Genomic DNA, 25,330 nt, shown 5'->3' on the forward strand with positions numbered 1-25,330 from the left:
ATGGCCTTGAAAAAGGAGCAAAGTCCAGAGTCAGAAATTCAAAATAGAAACATGAAATCAAGGAATGAATTGGGCTGAGGTGCCAGTGGTGAGGGCCGTGGGGAGTGATGGGAAGAACAAGAGCTGCGCAAGGTGGTCACTTCTGAAGGTCTTGGCACCGGCGAAAGGCGCCACCTCCGATTGCTCCCCGCAATACTACGACTCATCATTAATCTTTGCTTAGATCTTTTGACTAACTTTTGAACACAATATACTTATCACTGTTGAGTCCATCAATATCACCACAGCAAAACGAGCGATTTCCAATCCATCTACACCTCACATACCCACATGGAGCCGGCTTCGCTGACCATAGAGCAGCTCTCACAGCTGGTGGTTTCCAATGCTCCACCGTCACAGCTCTTTGAGGCCCTGTCGCGATATGAGCTTCAAGCATGTATCATTTCTACCGGAGTTGGCAGTCACAACACAAGCAGTAGTGACTCTACACTATTGAGCCTGTTCTACTCAAGCTTCTTTCTTGTGCATCTTCTTACCGACCAAGTGTTAGTTGTTTAGCGAAAGTGCTATTGATGGTTGCCACAATGCTAATAAATCTCGGGCCCCAGCTCTGAAGCTCGCGCCTTAACGAAACGAATTCCCGAAGCCCTGCTGCAACAGGATCCTTCTTTACAGAACTGCTTGACTTTACTGCGTGCGGTATGGCAGACTGAACACGGCCAGGTCTACCAGGTACTCCGAGGGCTACCATGGCCAGAAGTTTTGCAGCCGCTGGTTCAGAGATATGAAAGTATTTTTCCCCTGACAACAATCTTCTTTCAACTGGATCTTGAATTGACCAATTATTCTACAATTAGGTTTCTTCCAAGACAAGACCTTGATCGCAGTGAGCAGGTCCTACGAAGCCATACGACTTGCTACAGCGGCAACCTACCTTGGTCTTAACGAAGAACTCGCCAAACAGGAAGATTCAAACATAATATCAAATTTCACGAAATGTGGATGGACTTGGGATCTGGAATCAAAGCTGCTGCATCCCAAACCTATCGTCGTATCGCCCGCGGAGCCTCAGTCCTCTAACGGGATTCGCAAGGCAATGGCGATGCTGGGAACGCGTGCGGCTTAACTTTGCTCAGAAATCCGAAGAATACAAGTTATTTAATAGATCCGATCCGTCCGAGGACTGCGCTGTACACGGGTACGTCCTCTCTCCGGGGTATGGAGATGTGCGGACCGATGAACATCGAAACCAAGATTGGTTTGGTACGTACTAGGGCCATTGGTAACGCCGGAATGCATAACACGATCTTTTGCTCTTGCTTGTGGTCCAACTGTAGTGTACAGGCGCACGACAGCCCAGGGTATGTACAGGACCCAGATAAAACGTCTAAAAATGAGAAACAAAAATCATTCCATCTTGCGCTCGCAATGCCATAGCTCGAGGGCAGATAAAACCCAAACAATCGTACAATAAAATGGAGCGGAGTCGAGCAAATCGCGTCTAATACCCTGGGCGAGGTGCGATTCCCGCAAAGAGATCATTGCGTAGCATCCATTCCTCCTCTATACCATCCATCACCTTTTACTCTCCAGCCTTGGCCTTCAAGAACGCCTCCAGGTCGAACTTGGGATCCTCGAAATTCGTGATAACTATGGAGTTTGGATTAGCACTTGAGGTTTCTAGAGATATGCGGCGACTCCGGATGTCGTTGTATGTATCCGAGTCGTATCATCGGAGGGAATTGGAGAAGATTGAACGTACGTCCGCTGGTTTGTGTCTTGATCTCTTGCTGGGGCTGGGTCTTCTTCCTGTATTCGGCCTTGGCCTGCTCGATCAGGCGCTCCTTGCGGGCATACTCGTGCTCGATCTCTGCGCGCTTGGTCACCGAGTTGAGGGAGGACTGGTGGTAGACACCGTAGACAAGACCGGCAACGAGGGCCGAGTAACGGAGGACCTGTAGGTTTGTAGACGTGGTCAACAACCGTCGGGGGAGAGGAGAGGATAACCCTTAGCCGGTACTCACATTGACACCCTGGCTAGCCATTTCTGCGAGGTTTCCGGAAGACGGGAATTAAATGAGGGAATAAATTGTGTTAGAAGGAGGGACCGTGCAACAGGTGTCAACCGTCAATGGCAATGAATATCCTGGTTAGTCAAATGGCGAGGTTCAGTTCATGTTCTGCGCGCGCGAGTTTTTCCGGACCGCTCCAGGAGTTCCCGAAGACGGAGCTTAGTCATCCCCGTAAATAAACCCGCAGTGGAAGTACACTTAGACGCGGACGCATCTGGTCTAACCATTTTATGATTGTACAAGATGTCGATGCAGCAGCGCAAGGATGAGATCCTCGCGAAGCGGGCTAAGCTTGCCGAGCTCAAAAAGCAGCGCGAGCTCCGCCAGAAGGAATTCACATCTCGAACCAGCGTCGGGGATGCTTCAGAGGTAAACGCGGCATGTGAATGAATTATGGAGCTAGTCCAGGCCTAACAACTTAACCAGATTATTTCACCAATACCAAGCCGTGCAGATACCAGACACGATCTTGATGACTTGATCTCTCGCTTGGTCGACCGCCCAGCTTCGGCCTCCCTCAGTTACGGCGCCGATGGCCCGTCGCGGATAGGAAGTCGACCAACCTCCGTGGTGAGCGCGAGCCAGTTAAGCGGGGAGAATGCAGATACATATGCCACTCTATCGCGACCACAATCCCAGTCCATTGCCGTCCAGACAACCGATGAGCCATGGATTTACTCTCCAACGGAAGCCCCACAGCCCCCTGAACGTGAACCCGAATACAAATCCACACCCAAACCGGAAGTTGTCACCTATAGCAAGGCCGTGCAAACAGATGGACTAGATTTACAGCCCGAGACCCCCGAGGAGTCTGTTGCTTCGGACGATGAGGAGTCACCTGGTACTACGCGATCGAGCAAGCGTCTTAGTCGGCGAGACCGGGAGCGAGACGAGGAAATCAGACAGAAGCTTCGCAAGGAAATTGAGGAAGAGCTTCAAGCTACCAAGCAGGCCGATAATAATGAGAATACAGCTGCACAATCCTCGAAGCTGCGGTATCCCCTGCGCAAACTCGATGACGATGAGCTGAAAGCAGTCACATCCTCGGACGACTTCCTAGACTTTGTGGAACGCTCTTCGAAGGTCATCGAGCGAGCTTTAGACGAAGATTACGATGTACTGGCAGACTATGAACTGGGTGGAATTGATGGGCATCTGCAAGAAGACGAGGAAACCGGCAAGAAAAGGAGAGGAATACAAGAAGTGTGCCATTTCTGGGACGAACGATGGAGCAAGAATCGCGTTATCAGTGATCTAAGCTTCTCTCCCAAGGCAAGCGTCCTACCTCCAATAAATCTACTTTGGCTCATGCTAACATCTACCCCAGTTCCCTGAATTGTTGCTTGCATCATACACTAAGAATACTTCGGCTCCTCACGAACCTGATGGCCTTGTTCAGATCTGGAATCAGCACTTGCAATCTCGTCCGGAATATGTGTTCCACTCGACATCCGACATCCTCACCGCAAAATTCTCTCCCTATCACCCAAACCTTGTTGTTGGAGGCTCCTATTCGGGCCAGGTGCTTGTATGGGACACTCGTTCCTCGCGCGCCGGTGGAGGCTCTCCAGTACAAAAGACCCCTCTGTCAGGTGGCGGACACGCCCATCCCGTTTATAGCATCTCGATTGTTGGCACACAGAATGCACACAATATCATGACCGCCTCCACGGACGGTGTGGTCTGCGGTTGGACGATGGACATGCTCTCTTACCCACAAGATCGTGTGGAACTGACTACACCACCCCCATCCAAGACCGAAGATCTTGCTCCAACCACCATGTCATTCCCTCACTCTGATCCTACGTTCTTCATCGTCGGCACTGAAGAAGGAGTCATTTACCCATGCCACCGGTACGATCGGGCCGGAGCCAAGTCTGGAACAGACCACCGCCTAGCCTACAAGGGACATACGGCCCCAATCATGTCCACTGCATTCCACCCCGGTCGTGGACCCGTGGACCTTGGTGATCTTATGCTGAGCTCTAGTCTGGACTGGAGCGTGAAGCTATGGCGTGTGCGGCCACCTGCGACGACTGCCTCTGCCACATCTGGGATGGCCCAATCCCAAGTCGTCTCCCCCATCCTCGATATCACCCGTGACGATGTTGTCTACGATGCTCGCTGGCACCCAACCCGACCTGGTGTGTTCTCTCTCGTCGACGGTGCCGGCAACGTCGAAGTCTGGGACCTCGCTTCAGATACCGAAGTACCAGTCGCACGTGAAGTTGTTGACAACACCCATGGCAGCATCATGTCCCGAAGCCTTAACAAGGTTGCGTGGGACGAGCGTGAAGGACGCCGCCTGGCAACTGGTGGCCTTAATGGTGTCGTTACAGTCTTTGAAGTTGGCAAGGGTCTCTGCGGGCTGCCAGAGGAAGTGCCGGCGGATGAATGGACGGGCATGAAACGGCTTGTGGGAAAGCTGGAACAGAAAGACAAGGATCGGGTGGCTTAAGGTTACCGCTCCAAAGGCTTAATTTAATGTCTTTTCCAATTATTGTCGATGTAGTTTTCTTCTGCGGGCCGACCTTCCCGGTCTACCTTTTTCCTTGCGAGGTCTCCCATCTTGCTTGCCATATACCCCCTTCCCTTCGATCACAGAATTTGTGCATGTGTATGTATCTCATCGCGAATTGCAAAGGAAAAACGTCATTATGTTCTTGGATCCTCGTTTTCTCTTCATCAACTCCAACTAGAATCACGAATTATTGGTATTAATACGCGATTTGATAGTATACTAATAACGAGGAATTCATGACTTCTATAGGAGCATTGCTAGGTCTTATTCTAACATCCTGGACTAGATAGGTATTTTTTTCCTCTTTTTAGCCCTATCATCTAGCTAGTATGAACAAAAGGTTCTAATATCGTGAGATTCGGCCTTGTGAGCTACGCCCCAACGGCTTTACTATGCATATTGTCGGAATAGATGGAGCTGCAGTCAACAAATTCGATACAAAAGGACCACCGCCCGTACATCTGTCATAAAGCAAGAAAGAACGAGGGAGCCTGTCTCCCAGCAAAATGTCTCAGTCGAATTTATCGAAAATTTGCGATGATCTCCCTAATTGGTCCAAGTATTCGCTCGCGGTGTGCCAATCCACTGGAGGTATACTATTTATCGGAAAGAAGGCCCATCAACTCTAGCCACAAGAGCTGCCAGTCCACCGAATCAGTCTCTATCAAATCCACCTCGGAGAGGAGAACAAATCAAGTTTGGATTGTAATCGGCTTCTCTAAAAGGCATCTGGTAAATTCAATGCAAACACAGATAACATATTACGCATATTCTGCACATCGGATTGAGCGTAGATAATAGGGCAAATGATTTCCGCCACCTGAAGGGAGATCTCGAGGGGAAGTCTATTGAGATAGGAGCTTTTGCGTTTTCCAACCGTATTTTGGGCAAGTTAGATTGCATTTTGAAGCTCTGGTATAATCCATGGATTGACAAAGATATCACAGCCGCGAACGTAGCTCTCACATCTCGCGTATATAGCCCCGTCGAGCTGGGCACGAAATAAGGTATCTGTGTCAGTAACACCCCATCCTTTATGGGTTTGCCAATACATCCTCACAGCCTGAACAACTTGACCAAGTCTCTTCTCGATCAATTCTTTCCCCACCAGATGGCCAAGGATCTCCCATCAATAATAGTGAAACACATATCCCATATTTTTGTGTTTATAAAGACTTATTTGCATCCAGTGAGCTCCTGGATGGAATTGTGTGAATATTTTATCATCGTACTGTGGTATCGCCTCTCGTCCAGAAATTCGTCCGGTATTTTTGTCTCTTGGAAGCTGGTACGGCTGATTACCAAGACGTGCAACTGGGCCAATTCCCGTGAGTTCATATATTGAAGAATAGGCATATCTGACAGCTTGAATTTACGTTTAGCTTCAAATTTGAATGTTTCTATGAGAATGTCAACCTACCCCCTCGCTGATAGCAAGATGATAACCAAGGAAATTTGGAGAAAATTTTATTCTCCAGTTCGGTGGATGGCACGAGAATATGCTCAGGAATCGTGGATTTGCGATAGATTTCCCATTGAGACTCCTTGAACACATCCAGGTGATCATGGCTTATTGTTCCCCCGTCAAACGTCAAGATGTATATGCCACAAAGTAGACATGTTTCTGAATAATTTTTAGGCTCATCGGATTTTGAGGGCTGGCTCGGCATTTCACAGGGATAAAATATTGCGGGGCTAAAAGCAACATCGTATGGGAGACAGCCCTGGAGGAAATAAAAGACATGGAGTAAATAGGATGACACAGTAATGAGCGGCACTATCGGATTTGGAACGTGAGCGCTCTAAGCCAAATAGACCTACAACCTTAGAGCCCATCCTTTGATCGAATAGACATGTCATAGATGGATCAGCCTTCAAAGCACAATATACAGCTATCATTCACTTAAAGATGGTATAGAAAGAAAAGTCATCCACCGGGATTTCATGACCAAACACATTATATTCCAAAAAGTTTCAATATAGACAAACGCCTAACATAATAATATCAACATCAAGTCATAGTAATATACTCTTCCAAGCTCTGCCCAAGAACATTAATAAACTAAGCTGATTCTATGAAGATATTTCCGGGGCTACGAGCGTGTATCCCGTTCGATTTATATATCTAGTTTATATGATTATAGATGAATACATTTGGCCTCTTTTCACTCAACGTATGCCCCGGCGTTTCCAAACAATGTTACCTCGGCGCATGCCGCGCACAAGTCAACACCGGTCATGGTATTCGAGAGAGATGCCCACAAAGAGTGAAAGTCGGGAAGGTTTTGCACGTTCTAGAGAGGCTCGGTGGTTCAAAAAGAAAGGTAGCCGTCCTTGCCTTCCTCGTTGGCAGACTTGGAGGATCAGAGATGGTCAATCCTTTTGGATGAGGTCGATAGCTTTCATCAAAACGTCGCGGTGAGTCATAGATAAACGTCTTTTGTATCTATTAATATATACTGAATAGCCAAAAATGAAAGGTGATACCAATTAATTGTTCGATGAAAGTCGACGTCTAGAAGCCCGAAAAAAATGGAAAAAGAAAAGTGCTTTTGCTTGTCGTAAAAAAAAGCATCTATATTCAGTGAACAGGAACTACTAAGTTTTCGTATTTGTAGTTGTCCCGTCAATAAGTATATCTGAAGCTAGACTTTTAAGTTTCATTCGTTAGCAAGGCTAAACAATCGACGGACCATCAATAAAAAGAAATACTTACTACACCCTCAAGGACCTTTAATCCCCGCCCTTGCTGCCTATTGGCAATGTAGAAGCAAACGGTGAACGCACCCACGATTGCAATGAGAAGAATGTGCGAACTAGCAATGATGTCAGCCAGCAGCTCAATGTTCAATGATTTCTTAAACCTACCCAATTGACACCCAAACTGCAGTCAGGTATTGCGGAGCTTCTTGCTGGCGGACAATATAGCTGCCTGCGACACCTCCAAGTCCATTACATGCAGTGACCGCCGCCGCCGTAGCCACTCGTTTCCACTGGCCCACGATATTGTTGGCCTGGAAAGCATTGAGGGCAGCCCAGTTCGAGATATAAGCACCAGTCGCCAAGAAGGTCCCGATGTAACGCACTGTCACCAGGTTGGATACGGGAAGACCAAACATCAGGAATCCAGCTATGAGAACAAGGGCATTGAAGATGATCAGCGGCCCACGAACGCGGTAGAAATCTCCGATAAATGATGTTAGAATAACCGGGATTACGGCGTAATAGTACGGCTAGTGAAGGAGTCAGAAAATGCGGCGTTTTATACTTTGGATCAACTTACTGGTGTAGAGAGCAGAATGGATTTATTTGAGCTGAAACCCATACCGGATTGTAAGATGATGGGTAGGAAATACGACAGGGCCGTCGAGATGAGATTGAGCAAGAAGAACATGACCGCAAAGCCGTAGATCTTGGGGTCCTTGAAGTTAGCAAGAAGCGTGCCCCAGGAAAACGGTTCCGCGACAACATCGGCTCGATCATCCTGAATTCGGCGCGTTGCAAGGCGTGCTTCCTGGTCTGAAAGGAAATAGAAGCTGCGCTGGGCGTGCTCGGGGAAGTCGACCATCCACCAGTAGGTAATGATACCCAGGATACAAGTAATGAGACCCTGAACAATATACATCCAGCGCCAACCTGCCAACCCGGCCACGCCATTCAAGTGATTGAGACCGAAATTGACGATATTGCCAGTCGCCAGAATCACAACTTCCCCGGACTGCAAGAATGCAAATCGGAGCTGCTGCTCTCGTCGCGGGTACCAGGCACTAACCAGGTAGGTCAAGCCAGGGTAGATACCGGACATAGAAATACCGAGCAGCACTCGTAGGATAATCATCTGCTGCCAGTTCTGAACGAAAGCAGTGCACAGCGTCAACAGTCCAAATGCAAATGTGATTGACGAAAACCAGATACGTGGACCAACAAGGCGAACTGCTACTGTGCATGGCAGTTGGAAGACCACACTGGCGATTGTGAAAATAAAGATGGAGACGGAGTACCGGTTCCCCTGGTTCAAATCAAGATCATCGAGCATAGTCGTTACCGAGGCCGAGGACAAAACGCCCGAGTCTAGCAAATTAAGGCTACATAAGAGCCCGCCGATGCTACAGAGACGAAGATCGACTTTCCATCGTACCCGCTTCTCTAGAGCGGCCCACTCATCCCCGCGCTCTGGATTGAGGTCGTTTTGATCATCTTCAAGAGTCCGATCGAATATCACGCTGTCGGCCTGTAAATTGATATTTTCTGCCACCGGCTCCAGGGTATGCGCTCCTTGGGCCGTTGTCAAAGTTAACGAGAACTGGCCCTTCTCTGAGTCAACCATTTTGACTGATTGAACGACCAGGCCAATTCCCGATTTCTGTCGGATGTGTCACAGGTTGACTTGATGCAGTCTTTTATTATTTTTTTGCCGGTCTTCCAGGATAAGAACGTGATAGAACCCGGCCGAGTCATGCGTCTCTTAGCGCGCGCACGTCGGACCTCGGATTATCAATCCAGATATTTCGGGGTTATTTTTTTTTTCATTGGAGTATATAAGATTGAGAGACTCGATTCCGGTCAATTCCCACATAGACACAGAAAATGTCACCGGGCGCATTCCAAATCTCGGAATGTTTTCGTTTGCCCCGCGAGATAAGCCCCCTCTTTATGTATATAGTCGTGACTCTAGCGAAAAGCTGCACCGGGGCTTTTGCTCATTACAATTGAAATACAGTACACTTCTGTCGCCTCGTATGAAAGGGAGGAATGATATGGATGTTTGGAAGAAGTGTACGGAGATCTAGGTGATTAACACGGATGTCCGAACCCTCGGGGTTTGGGTTGGAATAGGCTGGAGACTATGAAGGGATTTAATATCATCGACCGAGATGGTTTTGACATTGAAGTTTTGAATGAAACTAGGGTAAGAGAAGATCAAGTAATAATATGTTCAAGGAATTAATTCCGCTTCCACTAGATCCTTACCTTGCTTATAACTACTACTAAACACTACAACATATATATGTAGGTACGGAGTATTCCTTGGCGCAATATCAGCCCCCACGCACAAATAACCTTACAAGGTTGGAAAGAAACATCAGTCAGCGAGATGGTCATCCCGAATGATCTTAAGTTGTGTTATCTCACTAATGACTGCGAAAAGTTGCCCTTTGTATGAACTTTTCCAACGCATGCGAAGAGTTCAATAGGCTACTCAGAAGAACCAACATGGCGAGTCGAAGTTGTGGGACATGTAGAGGTATGTTCGTCTTCGGAAAATTACCAGTTTGTAGTTTATTATGTGAATGCCGATGTGAAGGGCATGTGCGCTTGCTGAGATTTGCTTGTAGATCGCCGGATTCTCTGCGACCGGACTGTCCCAGCGTGCTCGCAGTGTTCCAAGTCTAACCGCACCTGCAAAGGCTACGGCCTCCGGCTGTCATGGCCAAAGGCTCATGATAAGCGACGTGCTATGATGGCACGTCCATTCATGCAACAGAGGAGTGCGGGGCCTCATTCCTCTAATGCACACCTGCTTAATATATCCACTTGGGATATTGAGATGCACCTCTATCTCCTAGGGCTAGTATCAAGTGGTAATACTTTCTACAATGGGGCATTTATATGATCAGCGAGAAATCAAATGTACTAACATGCCGTAGAATACCACCGACGAACACTACGCTCGCCGATGCCATTCAATTCATTCAAGTTGGATGTTGCAGAAAACCGTCTATTTCAATACTGTAGGTGCAACGCGGCCTGCGCATCCTCTGAATCTCCCATAAAGCTAACTAGTATTGTAGTTAAATCCACCGCATCCTGCTCTTTAACAACATTTGGCCATGACCCAACCAATGTGGGCAACATGCTTATTCGCATGGCTCTCGTCAATGATGCCCCATCTACTGCTGCAGTGCTGTACTCTTTGCTCGCGTTGTCTTCACTGCACCGTTCTGGGCTGCACTCACAGGCTGCCGAGCTCAAGATTGCTGCCTTAAAATTCCTAGGCGTCGCATCAAATTGTGAAATCGGTACCATGGAAGCAATTCAGCATGTTGCTGCGGGGATGCTCTTATGCTCATTTGAGGTTTGTGTCTTCGGATTCTGCTCCTACTGACAAGCTTGATCTATATTAATGTGGTCGTCAACCTAGATTTACCAGGCATCATGTACCTCTGGCCAATGGCGATCGTATATTATCGGCGTCAAAAATGTCATCAAAGCCTCGCCTCTAGACACATCCAAAAGAGATAGCGACTTCAATGCCTTGCTTGACTGGGTATACTACCATGATGTATTATCCCGTTTCAGTATTACACATTGGCACCCACCGGCGATCGACAGACCTCTTGTGTGTTTGGAAGAGCCGGTAGGCATCCCATCGCCGCCAGTGAATACCGATCCCTGTATGGAGGTTGGTATATTTTTTTTCAGATCTCATATAATGTCAGATTGCTAATTCAAATGGGGTAGATTACATACTCAACCCAGTCTCCCTTCAATAAAGTTCTGAAGTCTTTGACTGAGGTCTGCAATTTAGTCGCAACAAAACCATCCTATGACTCTCCATCCGGAAAAGCCGAGGACTTTGAAAACTACCTGAAAATCCTAGCATGGAGGATCCGGTCCATTCCGACCTCGGACACAATAATTGACGAGAATCCGAGCATGGTGACTCTTGTGGAACTCTTCCAACTAGCCACTCTCATTTACCTTAACCGAGCATTTGGGAATATCCTAGAGCCGGCTACGGAAACTCAAAAACGGATTGAGCGAGCTTTCGGTATTTTCTCCCAGCTCAGTTCTTGTGAACGTCAGTATCCGCTGCTTATCTTGGGCTGTGAAGCGCGAAACGATAGGGAAAGGTGTATAGTCCTTGATTTAATTTCCAGGACAGAGAGGAGGGATTCGTCGCGGTCCCTATTTCTGACCAAAAAGTTGATTCAAGCTATATGGGCTCAAGACGACCTTTCCCAGGGCGAGATTGACTATACTAAAAAGCTCAGTGCTATCCTAAGCTGTTGCAATATTTTGCCTACTTTTGTCTAACTACAATGTTTTTTTTCGTTGTGTGTTACAGCACATACGGTTCCTCTGATTGGTAAATTTAGAACTGCCCATTTAGTATCTGGTATCCTTGTCGCACTATATTTTTTTTGAAATTATCGAAGATAACTAACGGTTTAGCGTACAGTCGATATTACTCCCATAAGACCAATGCAAGTCGATTGGAGCGGACAATACACATTGTTGGCTTGCACATCCTTTCATTAACAGTGAACGATCTGTCAGAATCTAACCCTACTGCCAAAAAATATATAAATTCACTCGCTTCTTTAAAACGAATCAAGAATAACATTTCAGAGTATGGATTTCAGCTATGAAACTTCAAAAGAAAGGGGTCTTTAGAAATATTTCTATAGCCACCGTTGGTTGCCGAAATGCGAGACAAAAGAACCGCCATCGCCACCCTTCGCACTTGCCTTTTCGATTACCGAGATTACATCCTTCACCGCAGTCTCTGGTGGAGTGGGACCCTTGAAGTCGGGTGCATACCGGGCGAATGCACCTAACATCCCTGCCAAGCCCTTCTGCTGCTCCTCGGTTGCTAAAAGAAGATCAGATTGCTGTGTTAAACAGAAGACTAACAATAATTCAAACATACCATCAGCGAAGTGACCGGTATCAACCATCCCAGGACAAATGCTCATGCAAAGAACACCATCCTTGACATACTGCGCACTGAACTTGGCCACGGCAGCGTTCAGACCTGCCTTACTGATAGCATAGAGAGGGGCGACCTCAATCCCCAACTCGGAGATGGCATCGAGGGAGGCCTGGCCACTCGAAATCGCAATGACCTTTTTGACCTCTCCCTTCAGAATCAAGGGCATGAACAAGTTGAACAAGTGAATGTTGCCGGTGACGTTGATTTTTATATTCTCGCTAAGGCTCTTCTCCAGAGCTTCAGGCTGTTGGCCCCTTTTTGATTAATGTCACACTGTCAGTGACTGCCACATTGTATGACCCAATGATTGAAATCAGATGGACTCACAGAACCCCAATCGAATCGTAGGCATCAAACTTGGATACCAGCCCAGCGTTGGCAATGAGATAATCAAGTCTCCCGCCAGTGATCGTGGCAGTTTCTACGGCCGCAGCCTAGAATAAGGTGTCAATATAGAATCATTCTGTTGATTTGAGGGTCCATACCTCCAAAGCAGTATAATCGGTGATGTCGGCCTGCAGGATGTGGATGTTGGTACGTTCCGGCAACTCTTCCGTCACCTTCTCCTGAGTTGGAGACTTGTTGCGAACAATCCCAATTATGGTATTCTTTGGGTCGCCGGACAGCTGGCGAAGGAACTCCCACTGTTTGGTTAAGCAAAGCTAGTCTTTATCTGGTCGCCTAAGAATAAAACTCACCCCGATACCCCTGGAGGCCCCGGTAATAACATAAGACGGCATTTTCAACAAAGTATAGATGGAAGTAAAAATTCTGTGGTTTTACTTTGACAGTTGGAATGAAGGGAAGATCACGAACGTTGCTGAATTGTACTTGAGGAGAATAGCGAGATAGACATATTTATACATACGATCTCTTCTAATTAGATCGAAATTCATGGACTGATTCAGCTGGAATATTTGCTTTCAAATCCAGGTCGATGGTGTTGCTGGTTCATCATTGACTCTTCGCGAATACTTGACACTTTTTCAGTTGCCGCGCTGATTTGCAGGCGAAGGATGCGTTTAAAGTACGGCGGGCCATAGTTGGTAATAGGATAACAGGCATTTGATTGGTTGAGCATTTTGGTATTTTGCATGTCAGAATACCACCCAAGTGGAACAGGGGTAAGACGGGGATGTAGATTTGTCAAATGCCGGTTGTCCGATTGGCAACTATGGCCCACCATACATTCGGCTCTTTCGTGGAGATAACATAACCCCGTTGTGCGAAAAGGACTTTTTGGGCCACTGTACGAAGTACTCCGTACGTCTTCTTCGATTTGATTTTGGTGTAGATTGTGACTGTAGTTGGAAGAGTGGTTGAAGTCTCCGTTATCTCCGTATATTTCTATGTACAACATAAATATGAACAAAGTACGGAGTATACTTCGTGTGTAGTTTTGGATTCTAGTTCTTCCATCCAAAATCTGTATTCTCACATTCCCCATATAGCTAAATGTCTGCCAATCTAAATCTCGCACTTCTCATATTCTGAATCCTCGGTAGCTCCTTTACTATTCTCTTTTTCTGTTTCCTCCTTTCTATCAAGTAACGTACCGGGTACACCCAGTTTGCCAAGGCGTGCGGCCGCACATTTCGACCTCTCAATACTTTCTCTTCCTTACAAGCGTCAGAGTGAATTCCTCTACTTATTGGCTTAACAGCCTCACGCCAACACTTTGAGGCATGCTACCTTGATTTGTGTGTTTAGGACTCCCTACTCCCGCAGAACCGAGATAATTCCGAATTAGCCGGTGGATGATTCTACTCCGAACGTGTCTCAGGCTGACGACTTGTATTCGGGATGTGGAAGGTGGAGTGTGGAACTTTTAATAGAATGAAATCTCGGTGAGTTTATTTAGAGGATATCCCCGAATGTTCAGGTTGATGGATAAGATTAAAAAGAGCCAATGGGAAGAAGAATATATAGATTAGAGCCTCTACCGTCAACTTGAGGGTCTAAAGTAGAAAAGAACACAAACAAAATAGATGTAAACATGAAGCTTCACGAAACTTGAAGATATAAAAATATCCACGTGCAGAAATAAAGGCCAATAGAACCATGGATACAGCAAGCTTTGCGGGCCGGTGATTGCTCTGTTTGTTGCCCCACGTTCGGTCGAATGGAGCCCGGAGAGCTTGCAAAACACTGTCTCTGAACTCCCCCCGGGGCCCATTTCCACTTTCTTTCTCTCCACATTTCATTGCCTATACTACTAGCCATTATGGTCGAACTCATCAACCCACCGGAAACTCGCGAACTTCTCCCTCCCCTCCTCTCGTGCCTCCCACTAGCCTTTGTCTCGCCACGCGCACCTCCAGCTCTGCTACCACTTCTCTCCCCTATTCTGCGCCAACGAGTTGGTGTTCTTAGTTCGCTATCCACATCTTCCACTGAGTCATGGCTTCAACTACTGTGCTGGGATGCTGCGAAAGCTGAGCGTCTGCAGAGACTCATCGACGGCGCCACCTTTGAACCACACCCCGTATCGGGCGAAATTGAACTTCCGGATGAGCTTCCGGTGACATACAAACGGATCGATGATGAGACTCTCAAAGCACAAGTCCCACTCACTGAATACAGCTTGACGGTTGTCTATTTGTGGTGCCCGACAGACGAGGAAGGAGGTGGCCGTGGCTGGCGAGTCGCAGAGCTTCTGCCACGGGAGGGACCTGCTGAGGATGACAATACCTGGGTTTCTTCCATTGGGGAAGCGAATATTCAGGCAAAGGACCAGTTCCTAGCTGATATATTAAAGGCCACCGAGGAAGAGAAAGCCCAGGATAGCATTATGGACAACGACGACGACGATGACTACTGGGCTCAGTACGACTCTACACCCGGAGCCAAGACCCCCGCGCGTGCCGGTTCATCAAAGCCGGGCCCATCTGGCCTGTCTGAGCAGTCATATTTCTCGCAGTATGGCGATGTGCAGCCGGCCATGGATAATCATGACCCCGCAGAGGAGCAACCGGAGGTTGGTCCATCATCGCTCAACGGAGATATGCTGGCCAATCTCTTGCGACGACAGGTGAATGGAGTCAATTCAGAGGAGCCTCGCACTAACGGATATTCTTCGGACTATATCCCCAATGATAAGGCTGCACAAGATTTGAACCATCCGCGACCGGCTTCTGCATCTTCCGGTAGCTCTGATGCTATCGCCAAACTGGAACAGGAGGCAGAGAGCCAATCTACCTATGAAGTAGGAGTGAAACAGCATATCGGTACGAGCATCAAGAGTTTGTTCCGCCTGGCGAAGGCCACTGGAATGCCCCGGTCAGAATTCCAGGCATTGGTCTCAATGGAATTAGAGCTTTTGAATATTACGGATGACGATTAAAGCCCTAAAATATCTGAGTGATACCCATGAACTGTACTTTTTGCTTGAGATTTCGGGTTCATGTTTTGCGTCAATTCGTTTTGCATATGTTGACAGCATTACTGGGAGTAAATGGTCTGATTTGGGCATTTGATCTTCCATGTCGAACACATAACCAATAAAAACACAATACAACAATACCACACTACCACACTACCTTTAAATGTTCAAACCCACCATATAATTTGAGGCTGTGAAGGAAATCCTGCACGGCTGACACCAGCTCGCGCAGGATGCCCGATAAGGCGTAGCGCAGCCCCCAAATCCCCAAATCAAACCTGCAAAGACCATGAATGCTGCCCCGGTGTGGCTAAAGGCTTATTTTACAGTATATAATTTCTAACCAATACAAGTAATCCCTAGAAGAATCTGAGGCTGAGTTCACTCCACCCCACTTAGTACTTAAAAGGGTGTTGGCCCCCATAAGACGGCTGAGAAGAATTCACAGTCTATCCTCTTTCACTCACACACAATGGTTGATGAAAAGAAACAAAATCCGTTCGAGGACATGGGACGCTCTTATGAGGGAGAGACAGAAGATCACCCTCCAGCATACACAGCTCCAGGACCCTCAACGCAACCAAGCCGATCACCACCAGTACAAGAAACCCCTTCTCAATCAAGTCACAAACCAATCGCAATTCCAGCCATCACCTCCTCCTCTGATTCTCCTTTCATCCGCGCATATCCACCTATCTTAAAAAACCACCAACTCTCCAAGGAATCCTTCCTCGCCTTCCTCGACCAACTGAACAAAGACATAGCCGCCAGTCCACCCCTCCAAGTCCTAGATGTAACAGGCGGGATTTTGAACTCTGTCCCGATCCTATTCCCGCTGCACTGGATTGGGAGTGCTGTCAGCGGACTCGCAAACATGAGCAGCCAAGGCATGTCCAAAAGCCGTACAGACTCCTCCATCAAAAAGGCCAATAAGGACATCTTCGGTCCGCGTGGGCTGAGAGTTGAAATTGCCAAGCTAGATGCATTGGCACATGTTGCAAAGCTCCCTATCTTGGATTCTCAGGGCAAGGTCAATCGGCAAGCGCCTCTATTTCTACAACTCCAAAATGATGCATCCATAGCCAACGCTGGAGCCGATGAAAGGCAGCAGCAGGAGCTTAATTTGCAGCAGAGGATTAGGACTCTACAGCCCTGGATTGCCGAGCTTGAATTTGAAGTTCTGCCTTGGTCTTCTAAGTCTAAGTTGACGCGGTTCAACGCCTCGTTGAAGAAGTATAATAATGACCAACTAAGGGACCAGGAGAAGCGAGGTCTTGGTAGGCGAGTCGAGGCTTACGCTCAAGAGACCAAACTGGAAGAAGATCCTTTCAAAAAGGCTTTGTGGCTTGTTATTCGGGAGGTTGAGACGGATGAAAGGCGTTAATCTGTGAAGTCCATATACATGCATTTCAGCACTGTCTATACCAGATTTGGTTGACCCTGAAAAAGACCAACTAAGTAGAGTATTTGCCAACTAGCAGGGCTCCAGGCGAGCAATTTCAATGGGAATATACCAGAACTCTATCTAGAAATATTCGTCCAATGAGAAGCCAAAAAAAAGACCAACGAAAATGTGTTCAAAGGAGCAATCGCACGGGCGTTCCACCTGGACAAAGCCGCTGCATGAATCAAGTTGGTATAGAAAGATTTCTATAACACCATACATACTAGGTACCTGTAAATCAATGATAAACCGAAACTTCATTCTTTGGATACTCGACTCGACAGTCCAACATCAAACAAGGAGTTGACGCCTTGGCACCCAAAAAAAAGACCCTTGTGGATTTGTATACGTAGATCCGCCTGGGGCCACCGCCCTGCCGGAAACTAAGAAGACACGCAACGCTCTACTGCGCACCCCCCATCCACATCTCCTTTCCTTTCTCATAGTTTTCTTGGCCTCAATTGTTGGGTGTCATGCTTATTTGGTGATTCTGGTAAGCTTCCTATCCTTCTTCATTGCGATCTTTTTCTGCTTTGTTGATCTTTACTGACACCCCGCAAGTCTATTTAGCTATAGGTAGTTTCTCGGTCGCTCTCTACATTTCATATTTTCAACATGTCATCCCCTTCGCCCTCTCTGCGGAAGAGAGGCGGAAAGAAGGAGGCTTACACCGCATTGCCCTCTGACGATGACTCGACGACCCCCGTGTCGGTGCCGGTCAAGCAGAAGTCGGAATGGGACTATTGGCTGGCCATAGTGATTCTCACCCTCCTGGCTTTCGCAACGCGGTTCTACCGTCTTGATTACCCTAATGAGGTCGTCTTCGATGAGGTCCATTTTGGCAAGGTATGAGGTCCAATGCCTGATGCCTATTGTTGGCATAATCTCTGCGACACGAAAAAGGGGGCCGTTTGACTAACATTGCTATTACTTGGCTAGTTCGCTTCTTACTACCTTCAACGTACCTATTTCTTCGATGTGCACCCACCTTTTGGAAAGCTGTTGTTTGCCCTCGTGGGCTGGTTCGTGGGCTTCGATGGAAAATTCCTGTTCGAGAACATCGGCGACTCTTACATCGACAACAATGTGCCCTACCTCTCCCTTCGTGCCCTCCCAGCTACTCTCGGTGCCTTGACAATTCCCGTGGTATTCCTCATCATGTGGGAGTCTGGCTACTCCCTGCCAGCCTGTGTGCTGGCTGCCGGTCTGATGGTGTTTGACAATGCCCACGTAGGTGAGGATCGTCTTATCCTTTTGGACGCGACCCTTGTGATATCAATGGCACTCAGTGTTTTGTGCTACGTCCGTTTTTACAAGTTACGTCACCAACCGTTTAGCCGCAAGTGGTGGAAATGGCTTCTTCTGACCGGCTTCTGCATGAGCTGTGTCATCTCCACCAAATACGTCGGTTTCTTCACTTTCGTGACCATCGGCGCAGCAGTCCTCATTGACTTGTGGAACCTCCTGGATATCAACCGCGAGCAGGGAGCTCTGAGCATGATCGAATGGGGCAAGCACTTTATTGCTCGCGCTATTGGATTGGTCATTATCCCCTTCATGTTCTACCTGTTCTGGTTCCAGGTCCACTTCGCGATTCTCAATCGGTCTGGCCCCGGCGACGACTTCATGACCCCCGAGTTCCAAGAGACTCTTAGTGACAACCAGATGACCGCTCAGTCCGTTGGCATTCAATACTTCGACGCCATTACCATGCGCCACAAGGACACCAAGGTCTTCCTCCACAGTCACTGGGATAAGTATCCTCTACGTTATGACGATGGCCGTATTTCCAGCCAGGGCCAGCAGGTCACTGGTTATCCCCACAACGACACCAATAATCAATGGCAGATCTTGCCGGCTGAGCCTCTGGTTGATCCATCTCAGCCCAAGAGCGTGCGCAACGGCGACGTTATCCAGCTCCGCCATATTGGAACCGATAGTTATCTCCTAACCCATGATGTTGCGTCTCCCTTTTTCCCTACAAACCAGGAGTTCACTACGGTCACTCAAGAACTGGCTGATGGTGAACGCCACAATGACACCCTGTTCGAGCTCAAGATCGAGTCGGGCAAGGCTGCTCAGGAGTTCCGTACTCTTGCCAGCCTGTTTAAGTTGGTTCACGTCCCAACTCGGGTTGCTTTGTGGACACACACAACTCCACTGCCAGAGTGGGGTTACAAGCAGGCCGAAATTAACGGTAACAAGAATATCCTCCAGTCTAGCAACGCATGGTACGTTGAGAACATCGAAAACTTGGAGGAGGATAGTCCTCGTCTTGTCAAGGAGGAGCGTAAGGTTAAGACACTGCCTTTCCTGCGCAAGTACTTCGAGCTGCAGGGTGCCATGTTCCACCACAACAACGCTCTGACCAGCAGCCATCCCTATGCTACCGAGCCCTTCCAGTGGCCGTTCCTGTTGCGGGGCGTGAGCTTCTGGACTAAGAACGATACTCGTGAACAGATTTACTTTTTGGGTAACCCCATTGGATGGTGGATTGCCAGCAGTCTTCTGGCCGTGTTTGCTGGCATCGTTGGTGCTGACCAGCTCTCGCTTCGACGTGGCGTTGACGCATTGGAAGAAAGTGAGCCGAAAAACCAAACATCCCACTCTTATCCCTTTTGTTTGCTCCGATAACTAACACACGTTCATCAGTTTGGGGCCCCGGTACGCGCTCGCGTCTGTACAACAGCACTGGCTTCTTGTTCCTGTGCTGGGCTGCACACTACTTCCCCTTCTGGCTGATGGGTCGCCAGCGCTTCCTGCATCACTACCTGCCTTCGCACCTGGCCTCCACTATGGTGTGCGGCGCCCTGATTGAATTCATTTTCAACCTGCAGCCACTCGACCCCCGTACTGCACTTCCCCCTGTGGATGACCCCACCGGTAAGTCCAAGGCCCGGTCGGTCAGCAGCCTGCGTCGGTTCATCACGGCCAAGGAACGCATGGGCTACAAATCGCTTATCGCGGGCTGGACTGCCACCTTGATCATTCTTGCTGCCACCATCTGGGGCTTCATCTTCTATGCGCCCTTGACCTATGGTACCCCTGGCCTCGATGTGCCCGCCGTCACTGCGCGCAAATGGCTTAACTATGACCTACACTTCGCCAAATAAGCTCCCGGTTGGCCCTTGGTTGGCCCAATCCGAGAGAACAGACCCATTCGAGACGATGGGCCGAACTGAAATTGCGATTTTTGTAAGATAACTTATAATCCGTGATAAAAAGGTGGGGGGGGAGAGAATGTGTTTGTTTTTTTGTGCGATTGGAAACATGATGGAGTATTGATATCAGAGCCCTTGGTATCTTTTGAAACCATCGTGTATGTATGTGCGGCCATTTAACTTCCCATTTTTTGTTCCTCGCCCATCCCGATGTAGTACATATTCCATGTCCATCAGAATTTCTCAGTCGAGTCCTGTATGACTATTGGTTGTACAGGATCATCAGCCGACAAGCTAGTCTCGCATATATTCAAGTTCTGCATAGTTTCATCGAAGTGTGTAGATTAGGTCTAGATGTGAACGGAGTACGGAGTACGGGAGTACAGTGAGAATGTTTCCCGAGGTCCAATGTCGATCAGGATCGACTCCACGTGATCTCCGATCGGCATTATCCAATGATTCCATAACCCCGTTAAGAGGGGAATTGTTTTGATATTCAAAGTAATTTTTGCCGGAATATTGAAAGGGTTCTCTTGTTTTTACCTATGTTGTAGTTAATTAATATACTAATATATTATAATTCAAATGTTCAAATGTCTAGACCCAATAGTTTGCAGTCCAACATTCCCAATTTTGCCTCTTTATAAATTCTGTTTATTTTTAGACAGAAAAAAAATAAAAGCCCATGTACCTCACAAAGGAGACTTCCCATGTACTATGTATAGTAAACGGTTTCACATTGAAGTCCTATGAGATCATGGAATGTACCCAATTTCGAGAGTAAAATATATCATTAGGTACCTTATGTGGAATAAATAATTAATACTACTACTACGTACGGAGTAACTAGTAATAGGTACGGAGTAGTATTATGACAATAGTAATAATAATATACTCAGGCCATATCTGGACATCGCCGGATACCAAAGGGACTAGACTGTCAGTAGCGTCTTGTCTTTTTTCGCCTCTCTTTCGACTTGCACATTCTCTCTTTTCTTTTTTTTTCCATTCTTTTCTCTCGGTGGTTCATAGGGTGCTCTCCACTCCCCGCGTCCCCAGTTTCTTATTGGTGTTTTCTTTGAGAGAAACTGAAACGGACATTTCCGCGTCTCACTCCCGAGACCTATGGTGGGTTCAATTCTTTCCAGAAAAAAAAAAAAGCACATTTGAGCCTGCAAAGGAATTCCAGAATTCTTATTCAAATTTGTGGTGAGATGCCATCAGATCGGACAGGCGCAAGACAACCCACTCTGTGGATTCCTGCCGGACCTTTGATCGGCCGCTAAACAAACCCGTGTTGCGCTTCGTTTCTCCCTAAAAGCTTCTGACTGACTTTCAATTCTTTCTCAGTTTAACCCCTACTCTCTGCTTTGTTTACCATCGGTCAATCGTTATACCTATCTATTTGGACTGATCGTTTCTTCGGCAATCACTTGCATTTGACACATCACGTTCCGAGGGCGACACTCAGGATCGTCCAAAGCTTAATGAGATAGCTGACTTGCAAAGACACACCGGCCGGTTATTCAAATACCAGCCTGACCTGTGAAAATAGCCGCTTCCATGCCTATGAAATTGCCCAAGAGCTTTACCAGGCGAAAATCGTCCGGCAACGTTATAGAAGACGTGGAAGCCCCTCACCAGCCCTCTTTTCGAGTCTTCGAGCGCCCGGGGCCTCATCGATCAATGACGGATGGAGCGGCGCTGACCAAGCCGCTGAGCGAGGGTAATAGGGTGCCGACAATGGTGGAGGATTCTGATAACATCTTTGCGGAGAGGGAGCGACCCCTGGACAAGAGCCGGTATGACCGTCCTTCGACCATGGATTCTCTCAGGAGACGGCTGACTGGGAATCGTGATAGTGGTAACTACGAAAGTTCTACGTCAACCAGGCTGAGCTCGTCATCCACCCTTCCATCATCGACCGAAGTACCGCCGCCCGATGATACCCAATCCCCACATTCCAGAATCCATGATGTTCCAGCCCCACCACACCTATCGAGTGCATTGCGTGCCGCAGGACGAACTTTCTCGTTCGGTGGTCGATTCAGCAAGTCAGGACCCGTGGTCCCACGACAACAAACACCAGATACCTCAAGGAATCGCCCGGTGACGGGCAACACTGACAGCACGGCCACTCCACCCAAGCTTCCCGATACAGACTTCGCTCTTAGCTCACATGACGACTTCAACAAGATGTTTGACAATCTGGGTGCAAATTCAGCAACGCGGGGGCCATCCCCTAAACCGGCCAAGGTAAGACTTGCAATCGCAATGGCTTGTCCAGGCAAGGATGCAGTGCTAATAGTATCGCAGTATTCCTCATCTCCCCCGACGCATGTTCTGCCCCAGTTCCAAAACAGCAGGGCTGCCGCACCTGCCGCGATTAATACGGATCGATCGACTGCTGTCGAGTCACCCCCTTACTCCTGGGATCGTCGCCCATCCGAGGAGGGCTTGCTACGTGGGCCGCGTTCTCCACCGCTGAATCAGAGCCAATCGACCCTTGATACAATTGTTGATCTCCGGAAGCTTTCGGCGTCTCCCAATCAGGTTACCGATGCCACTACTTCACATCGTTCCTTGGAGCGCCCACGTGGAACGGAGAGAGCAGGGCTGCGGAGGAGTGGGGTATATTCGCCCAAGGGGGAATCCACACCCTTTGACGATGAAGATGCCAAAATGGTCCGACAATCTGTCATGTGGACCAAAGAAAATACCTCGCCATGGGGTGAGGGTAGCCCATCTGGGGGAACCCCATTGATTGATAAGGGGAAAGCACCCGATCACTCTGGCCAAAGGAACCCAGAAGCTGATAATATGTTCCAATACCGCCGTTCGCCCCCTCCCGCCGACAGATTGGACCCCTCTATTGCGGATCACGCACGATTGGCTGTGCAGTACGCAGATAGTCTCCCCAAGTCAACTTCTCCGGGTAACAAGGTGATGACGCCATCTCAGTTCGAGCACTATCGCAAGCAACAAGAACTTCGACGTTCCAATAGCAATGCGACTAAGAGTGATCAAGATTCCGATCATGAGTTTGAAGATGAAGAAGATGAGGTGGAGAAGCAACGTGAAACAGAACGTCAACGACGAAAGCAGGAAGCTCATCTATCTGTGTATCGTCAGCAGATGATGAAAATCACAGGTCAGCAAGCACCTGTGCAGTCGTTACGTCCGGTCATGGGCGGACCGAGCAGCAGCACGCCCAATTTATATGCCAGTCGCCTGTCTGTGCTAGGTGAGAAGTCCACCAGTGGGAAGAGCAGCGAGGAGGAGGATGACGATGTGCCACTTGGTATTTTGGCCGCGCACGGTTTCCCTACTCAGAACCGCCCACCAACCCGTCTAAACAATGTCAGCTCCAATCCCAACCTTCGTGCATCCATGCAGCCGCCGTATATATCATCTTCCAGCTCTGTTACTGGTGCCGATCCCAACGGCAGTCGGGGCAATCTGCCACCCTTTGCAAGGAACTTGCCGCGGGACCCTTACTTCGGTGCAGGTTTGGTCAACAACTCTAACCGTGAATCGCTGGCGTTTGGAGGCGGCTCGGTATATGGAGGATCTTCGTCTCCCGGACCTCCCCCTGGAGGTCTTGTTGGTGTTATAGCAAATGAGGAACGGGCGCGGGCGATGCGTAGAGGAAGCCCAAACACGCAAGCAATGCATGATATGGGAGGAGTTCCTCGGCCATACTCGATGATGCCTCAGCAAAACGTTACCCCTGGGGAACAAGCTTCTATCCAGTTATCGCAGCAGATGAACAACATGATGCAGATGCAAATGCAGTGGATGCAGCAGATGATGCAAATGCAAGGTGTGCAGGGCCAACCTATGATGCAAGGCATGCCCATGCCTCCTATGATGATGCCTGGTGGAGCTATGGCCATGCCTCCCATGGGCCCTCCTTCCATATCAGGACCCCAGTCCATGGTTGGCAACCCGAATTTCCGGCCAATGTCCATGCCAACATCCGCTCTCAATATGCCGCCCCCGCTTTCACCTCACATCGATCAGCGTACGATGAGCATGTTGGACCCCAACATTTCAACTCGCAGAACTGGCTCACCCATGCCAAATTTGACCGGCACCCCATTCCGCCCCAACACTGGATATGCTGCTTCAATCGCTCCGTCAGAGCGTAGCACAGTGGGCATGGCGCCTCGTTACCGGCCAGTATCAGTGATGCAACCCGAATCGAATTACGCAGTGGCATCCTCAACGAATAAGGCTTTTGGTAACGAAAACCATAACCCGTCCATGTCTCAGTCGCAGATTCCGAAATCGCATCTCGCTACTGTGACCGTCCGCCCCGTTTCACGTTCAGGCACTGGCGTTGCAAATGGAAAGTCCGGTTCCGATGATGAAGAGAATGACGACGAAGCCTGGGCTGACATGGTGAAGAAACGCGAGAAGAAGAAGAGCAACTGGAAGTTGAAGCGAACAACCTCTTCGTTCGGGGATCTGCTGAGTGCCGTGCACTAAGTCCCTGGTCCTGTCTCTCCTTTCTTTCTTTTTTTTCCCCTCCTTTCTCAATTATACTATGAAAGCGTGCTTGCATTGCATCCGAAAAGAAATCTGTCCGCGTTACGCTGTATAGCATTCCCCTTCTTCTCTGCATTTTCATCTGCGCTGCCATTTTAATATTCCCCGCTCCCTCTACGACATGACATACGACGCACATACCATCAACTCAGATAAGGGCTTGCCGTGCCAATTGGATATCTCGACTCCATAAGCATCCATTGCCCTCATCTCACATCTTGTATGTCACCCCTCGCTCTCTGTCCTGGGCTTCCTTGCATCATCGTGTGATGGTGCATGGTCCGGTCTGGGCAAAGGATTTGGCATTTACAAGCATGAATACATATGCTTTCCTTGTGCTTTTAGTCAAGTTTTGATTTTTTGAGCTCGATTCTCTGTTTTCTTTCCTTGCTTTCTTATGATATCGGTGCGAGAAGAGACATGGCGTTATTTATCTGATAGCTTTCTATCTTTGTGTTTTTTTTCTTTCTTTTATTGTGTGT

The 25,330-nt window shown here is 48.3% G+C and overlaps 11 protein-coding genes across 11 annotated transcripts; 7 read left to right on the forward strand and 4 right to left on the reverse strand.

Moving 5' to 3' along the window:
- Positions 1 to 330: 330 nt before the first annotated feature.
- On the forward strand, positions 331 to 1,126 carry N7479_010807 (CSN8/PSMD8/EIF3K family protein; the record flags this gene model as incomplete). The annotated part of the gene is made up of 3 exons (XM_057258498.1): positions 331 to 545; positions 609 to 790; positions 858 to 1,126. The coding sequence occupies 3 exons, from the start codon at positions 331 to 333 to the stop codon at positions 1,124 to 1,126; spliced, it is 666 nt and encodes a 221-aa protein (XP_057105956.1).
- A 456-nt stretch (positions 1,127 to 1,582) lies between these two features.
- N7479_010808 (ATP synthase subunit e) lies at positions 1,583 to 2,045 on the reverse strand (the record flags this gene model as incomplete). Its single annotated transcript, XM_057258499.1, has 3 exons — positions 1,583 to 1,650; positions 1,763 to 1,955; positions 2,025 to 2,045. 3 exons carry the CDS (start codon positions 2,043 to 2,045, stop codon positions 1,583 to 1,585), a joined length of 282 nt encoding a protein of 93 aa, XP_057105957.1.
- A 270-nt stretch (positions 2,046 to 2,315) lies between these two features.
- N7479_010809 (uncharacterized protein) lies at positions 2,316 to 4,530 on the forward strand (the record flags this gene model as incomplete). The annotated part of the gene is made up of 3 exons (XM_057258500.1): positions 2,316 to 2,441; positions 2,499 to 3,350; positions 3,400 to 4,530. 3 exons carry the CDS (start codon positions 2,316 to 2,318, stop codon positions 4,528 to 4,530), a joined length of 2,109 nt encoding a protein of 702 aa, XP_057105958.1.
- Positions 4,531 to 5,311: 781 nt separating this feature from the next.
- Positions 5,312 to 6,648, reverse strand: N7479_010810 (uncharacterized protein; the record flags this gene model as incomplete). The annotated part of the gene is made up of 7 exons (XM_057258501.1): positions 5,312 to 5,438; positions 5,471 to 5,505; positions 5,528 to 5,716; positions 5,741 to 5,790; positions 5,826 to 5,993; positions 6,014 to 6,370; positions 6,624 to 6,648. The coding sequence occupies 7 exons, from the start codon at positions 6,646 to 6,648 to the stop codon at positions 5,312 to 5,314; spliced, it is 951 nt and encodes a 316-aa protein (XP_057105959.1).
- Positions 6,649 to 7,219: 571 nt separating this feature from the next.
- Positions 7,220 to 8,920, reverse strand: N7479_010811 (putative MFS transporter; the record flags this gene model as incomplete). Its single annotated transcript, XM_057258502.1, has 4 exons — positions 7,220 to 7,243; positions 7,310 to 7,409; positions 7,462 to 7,826; positions 7,877 to 8,920. The coding sequence occupies 4 exons, from the start codon at positions 8,918 to 8,920 to the stop codon at positions 7,220 to 7,222; spliced, it is 1,533 nt and encodes a 510-aa protein (XP_057105960.1).
- Positions 8,921 to 10,270: 1,350 nt separating this feature from the next.
- Positions 10,271 to 11,631, forward strand: N7479_010812 (uncharacterized protein; the record flags this gene model as incomplete). Its single annotated transcript, XM_057258503.1, has 5 exons — positions 10,271 to 10,325; positions 10,386 to 10,669; positions 10,736 to 10,996; positions 11,056 to 11,365; positions 11,480 to 11,631. 5 exons carry the CDS (start codon positions 10,271 to 10,273, stop codon positions 11,629 to 11,631), a joined length of 1,062 nt encoding a protein of 353 aa, XP_057105961.1.
- Positions 11,632 to 11,999: 368 nt separating this feature from the next.
- N7479_010813 (SDR family oxidoreductase) lies at positions 12,000 to 13,050 on the reverse strand (the record flags this gene model as incomplete). Its single annotated transcript, XM_057258504.1, has 5 exons — positions 12,000 to 12,190; positions 12,248 to 12,564; positions 12,638 to 12,744; positions 12,796 to 12,954; positions 13,009 to 13,050. The coding sequence occupies 5 exons, from the start codon at positions 13,048 to 13,050 to the stop codon at positions 12,000 to 12,002; spliced, it is 816 nt and encodes a 271-aa protein (XP_057105962.1).
- Positions 13,051 to 14,534: 1,484 nt separating this feature from the next.
- On the forward strand, positions 14,535 to 15,653 carry N7479_010814 (uncharacterized protein; the record flags this gene model as incomplete). The annotated part of the gene is made up of 1 exon (XM_057258505.1): positions 14,535 to 15,653. The coding sequence occupies one exon, from the start codon at positions 14,535 to 14,537 to the stop codon at positions 15,651 to 15,653; it is 1,119 nt and encodes a 372-aa protein (XP_057105963.1).
- A 511-nt stretch (positions 15,654 to 16,164) lies between these two features.
- On the forward strand, positions 16,165 to 17,076 carry N7479_010815 (uncharacterized protein; the record flags this gene model as incomplete). The annotated part of the gene is made up of 1 exon (XM_057258506.1): positions 16,165 to 17,076. The coding sequence occupies one exon, from the start codon at positions 16,165 to 16,167 to the stop codon at positions 17,074 to 17,076; it is 912 nt and encodes a 303-aa protein (XP_057105964.1).
- A 675-nt stretch (positions 17,077 to 17,751) lies between these two features.
- On the forward strand, positions 17,752 to 20,249 carry pmt4 (dolichyl-phosphate-mannose-protein mannosyltransferase; the record flags this gene model as incomplete). Its single annotated transcript, XM_057258507.1, has 3 exons — positions 17,752 to 17,982; positions 18,076 to 19,717; positions 19,789 to 20,249. 3 exons carry the CDS (start codon positions 17,752 to 17,754, stop codon positions 20,247 to 20,249), a joined length of 2,334 nt encoding a protein of 777 aa, XP_057105965.1.
- A 1,611-nt stretch (positions 20,250 to 21,860) lies between these two features.
- N7479_010817 (uncharacterized protein) lies at positions 21,861 to 24,788 on the forward strand (the record flags this gene model as incomplete). Its single annotated transcript, XM_057258508.1, has 1 exon — positions 21,861 to 24,788. One exon carries the CDS (start codon positions 21,861 to 21,863, stop codon positions 24,786 to 24,788), a length of 2,928 nt encoding a protein of 975 aa, XP_057105966.1.
- Positions 24,789 to 25,330: the final 542 nt, after the last annotated feature.

This window comes from Penicillium vulpinum (genome assembly GCF_028829585.1).
Source record: "Penicillium vulpinum strain IBT 29486 chromosome Unknown utg000004l_segment0_segment0, whole genome shotgun sequence".
NCBI lineage: Eukaryota > Fungi > Ascomycota > Eurotiomycetes > Eurotiales > Aspergillaceae > Penicillium > Penicillium vulpinum.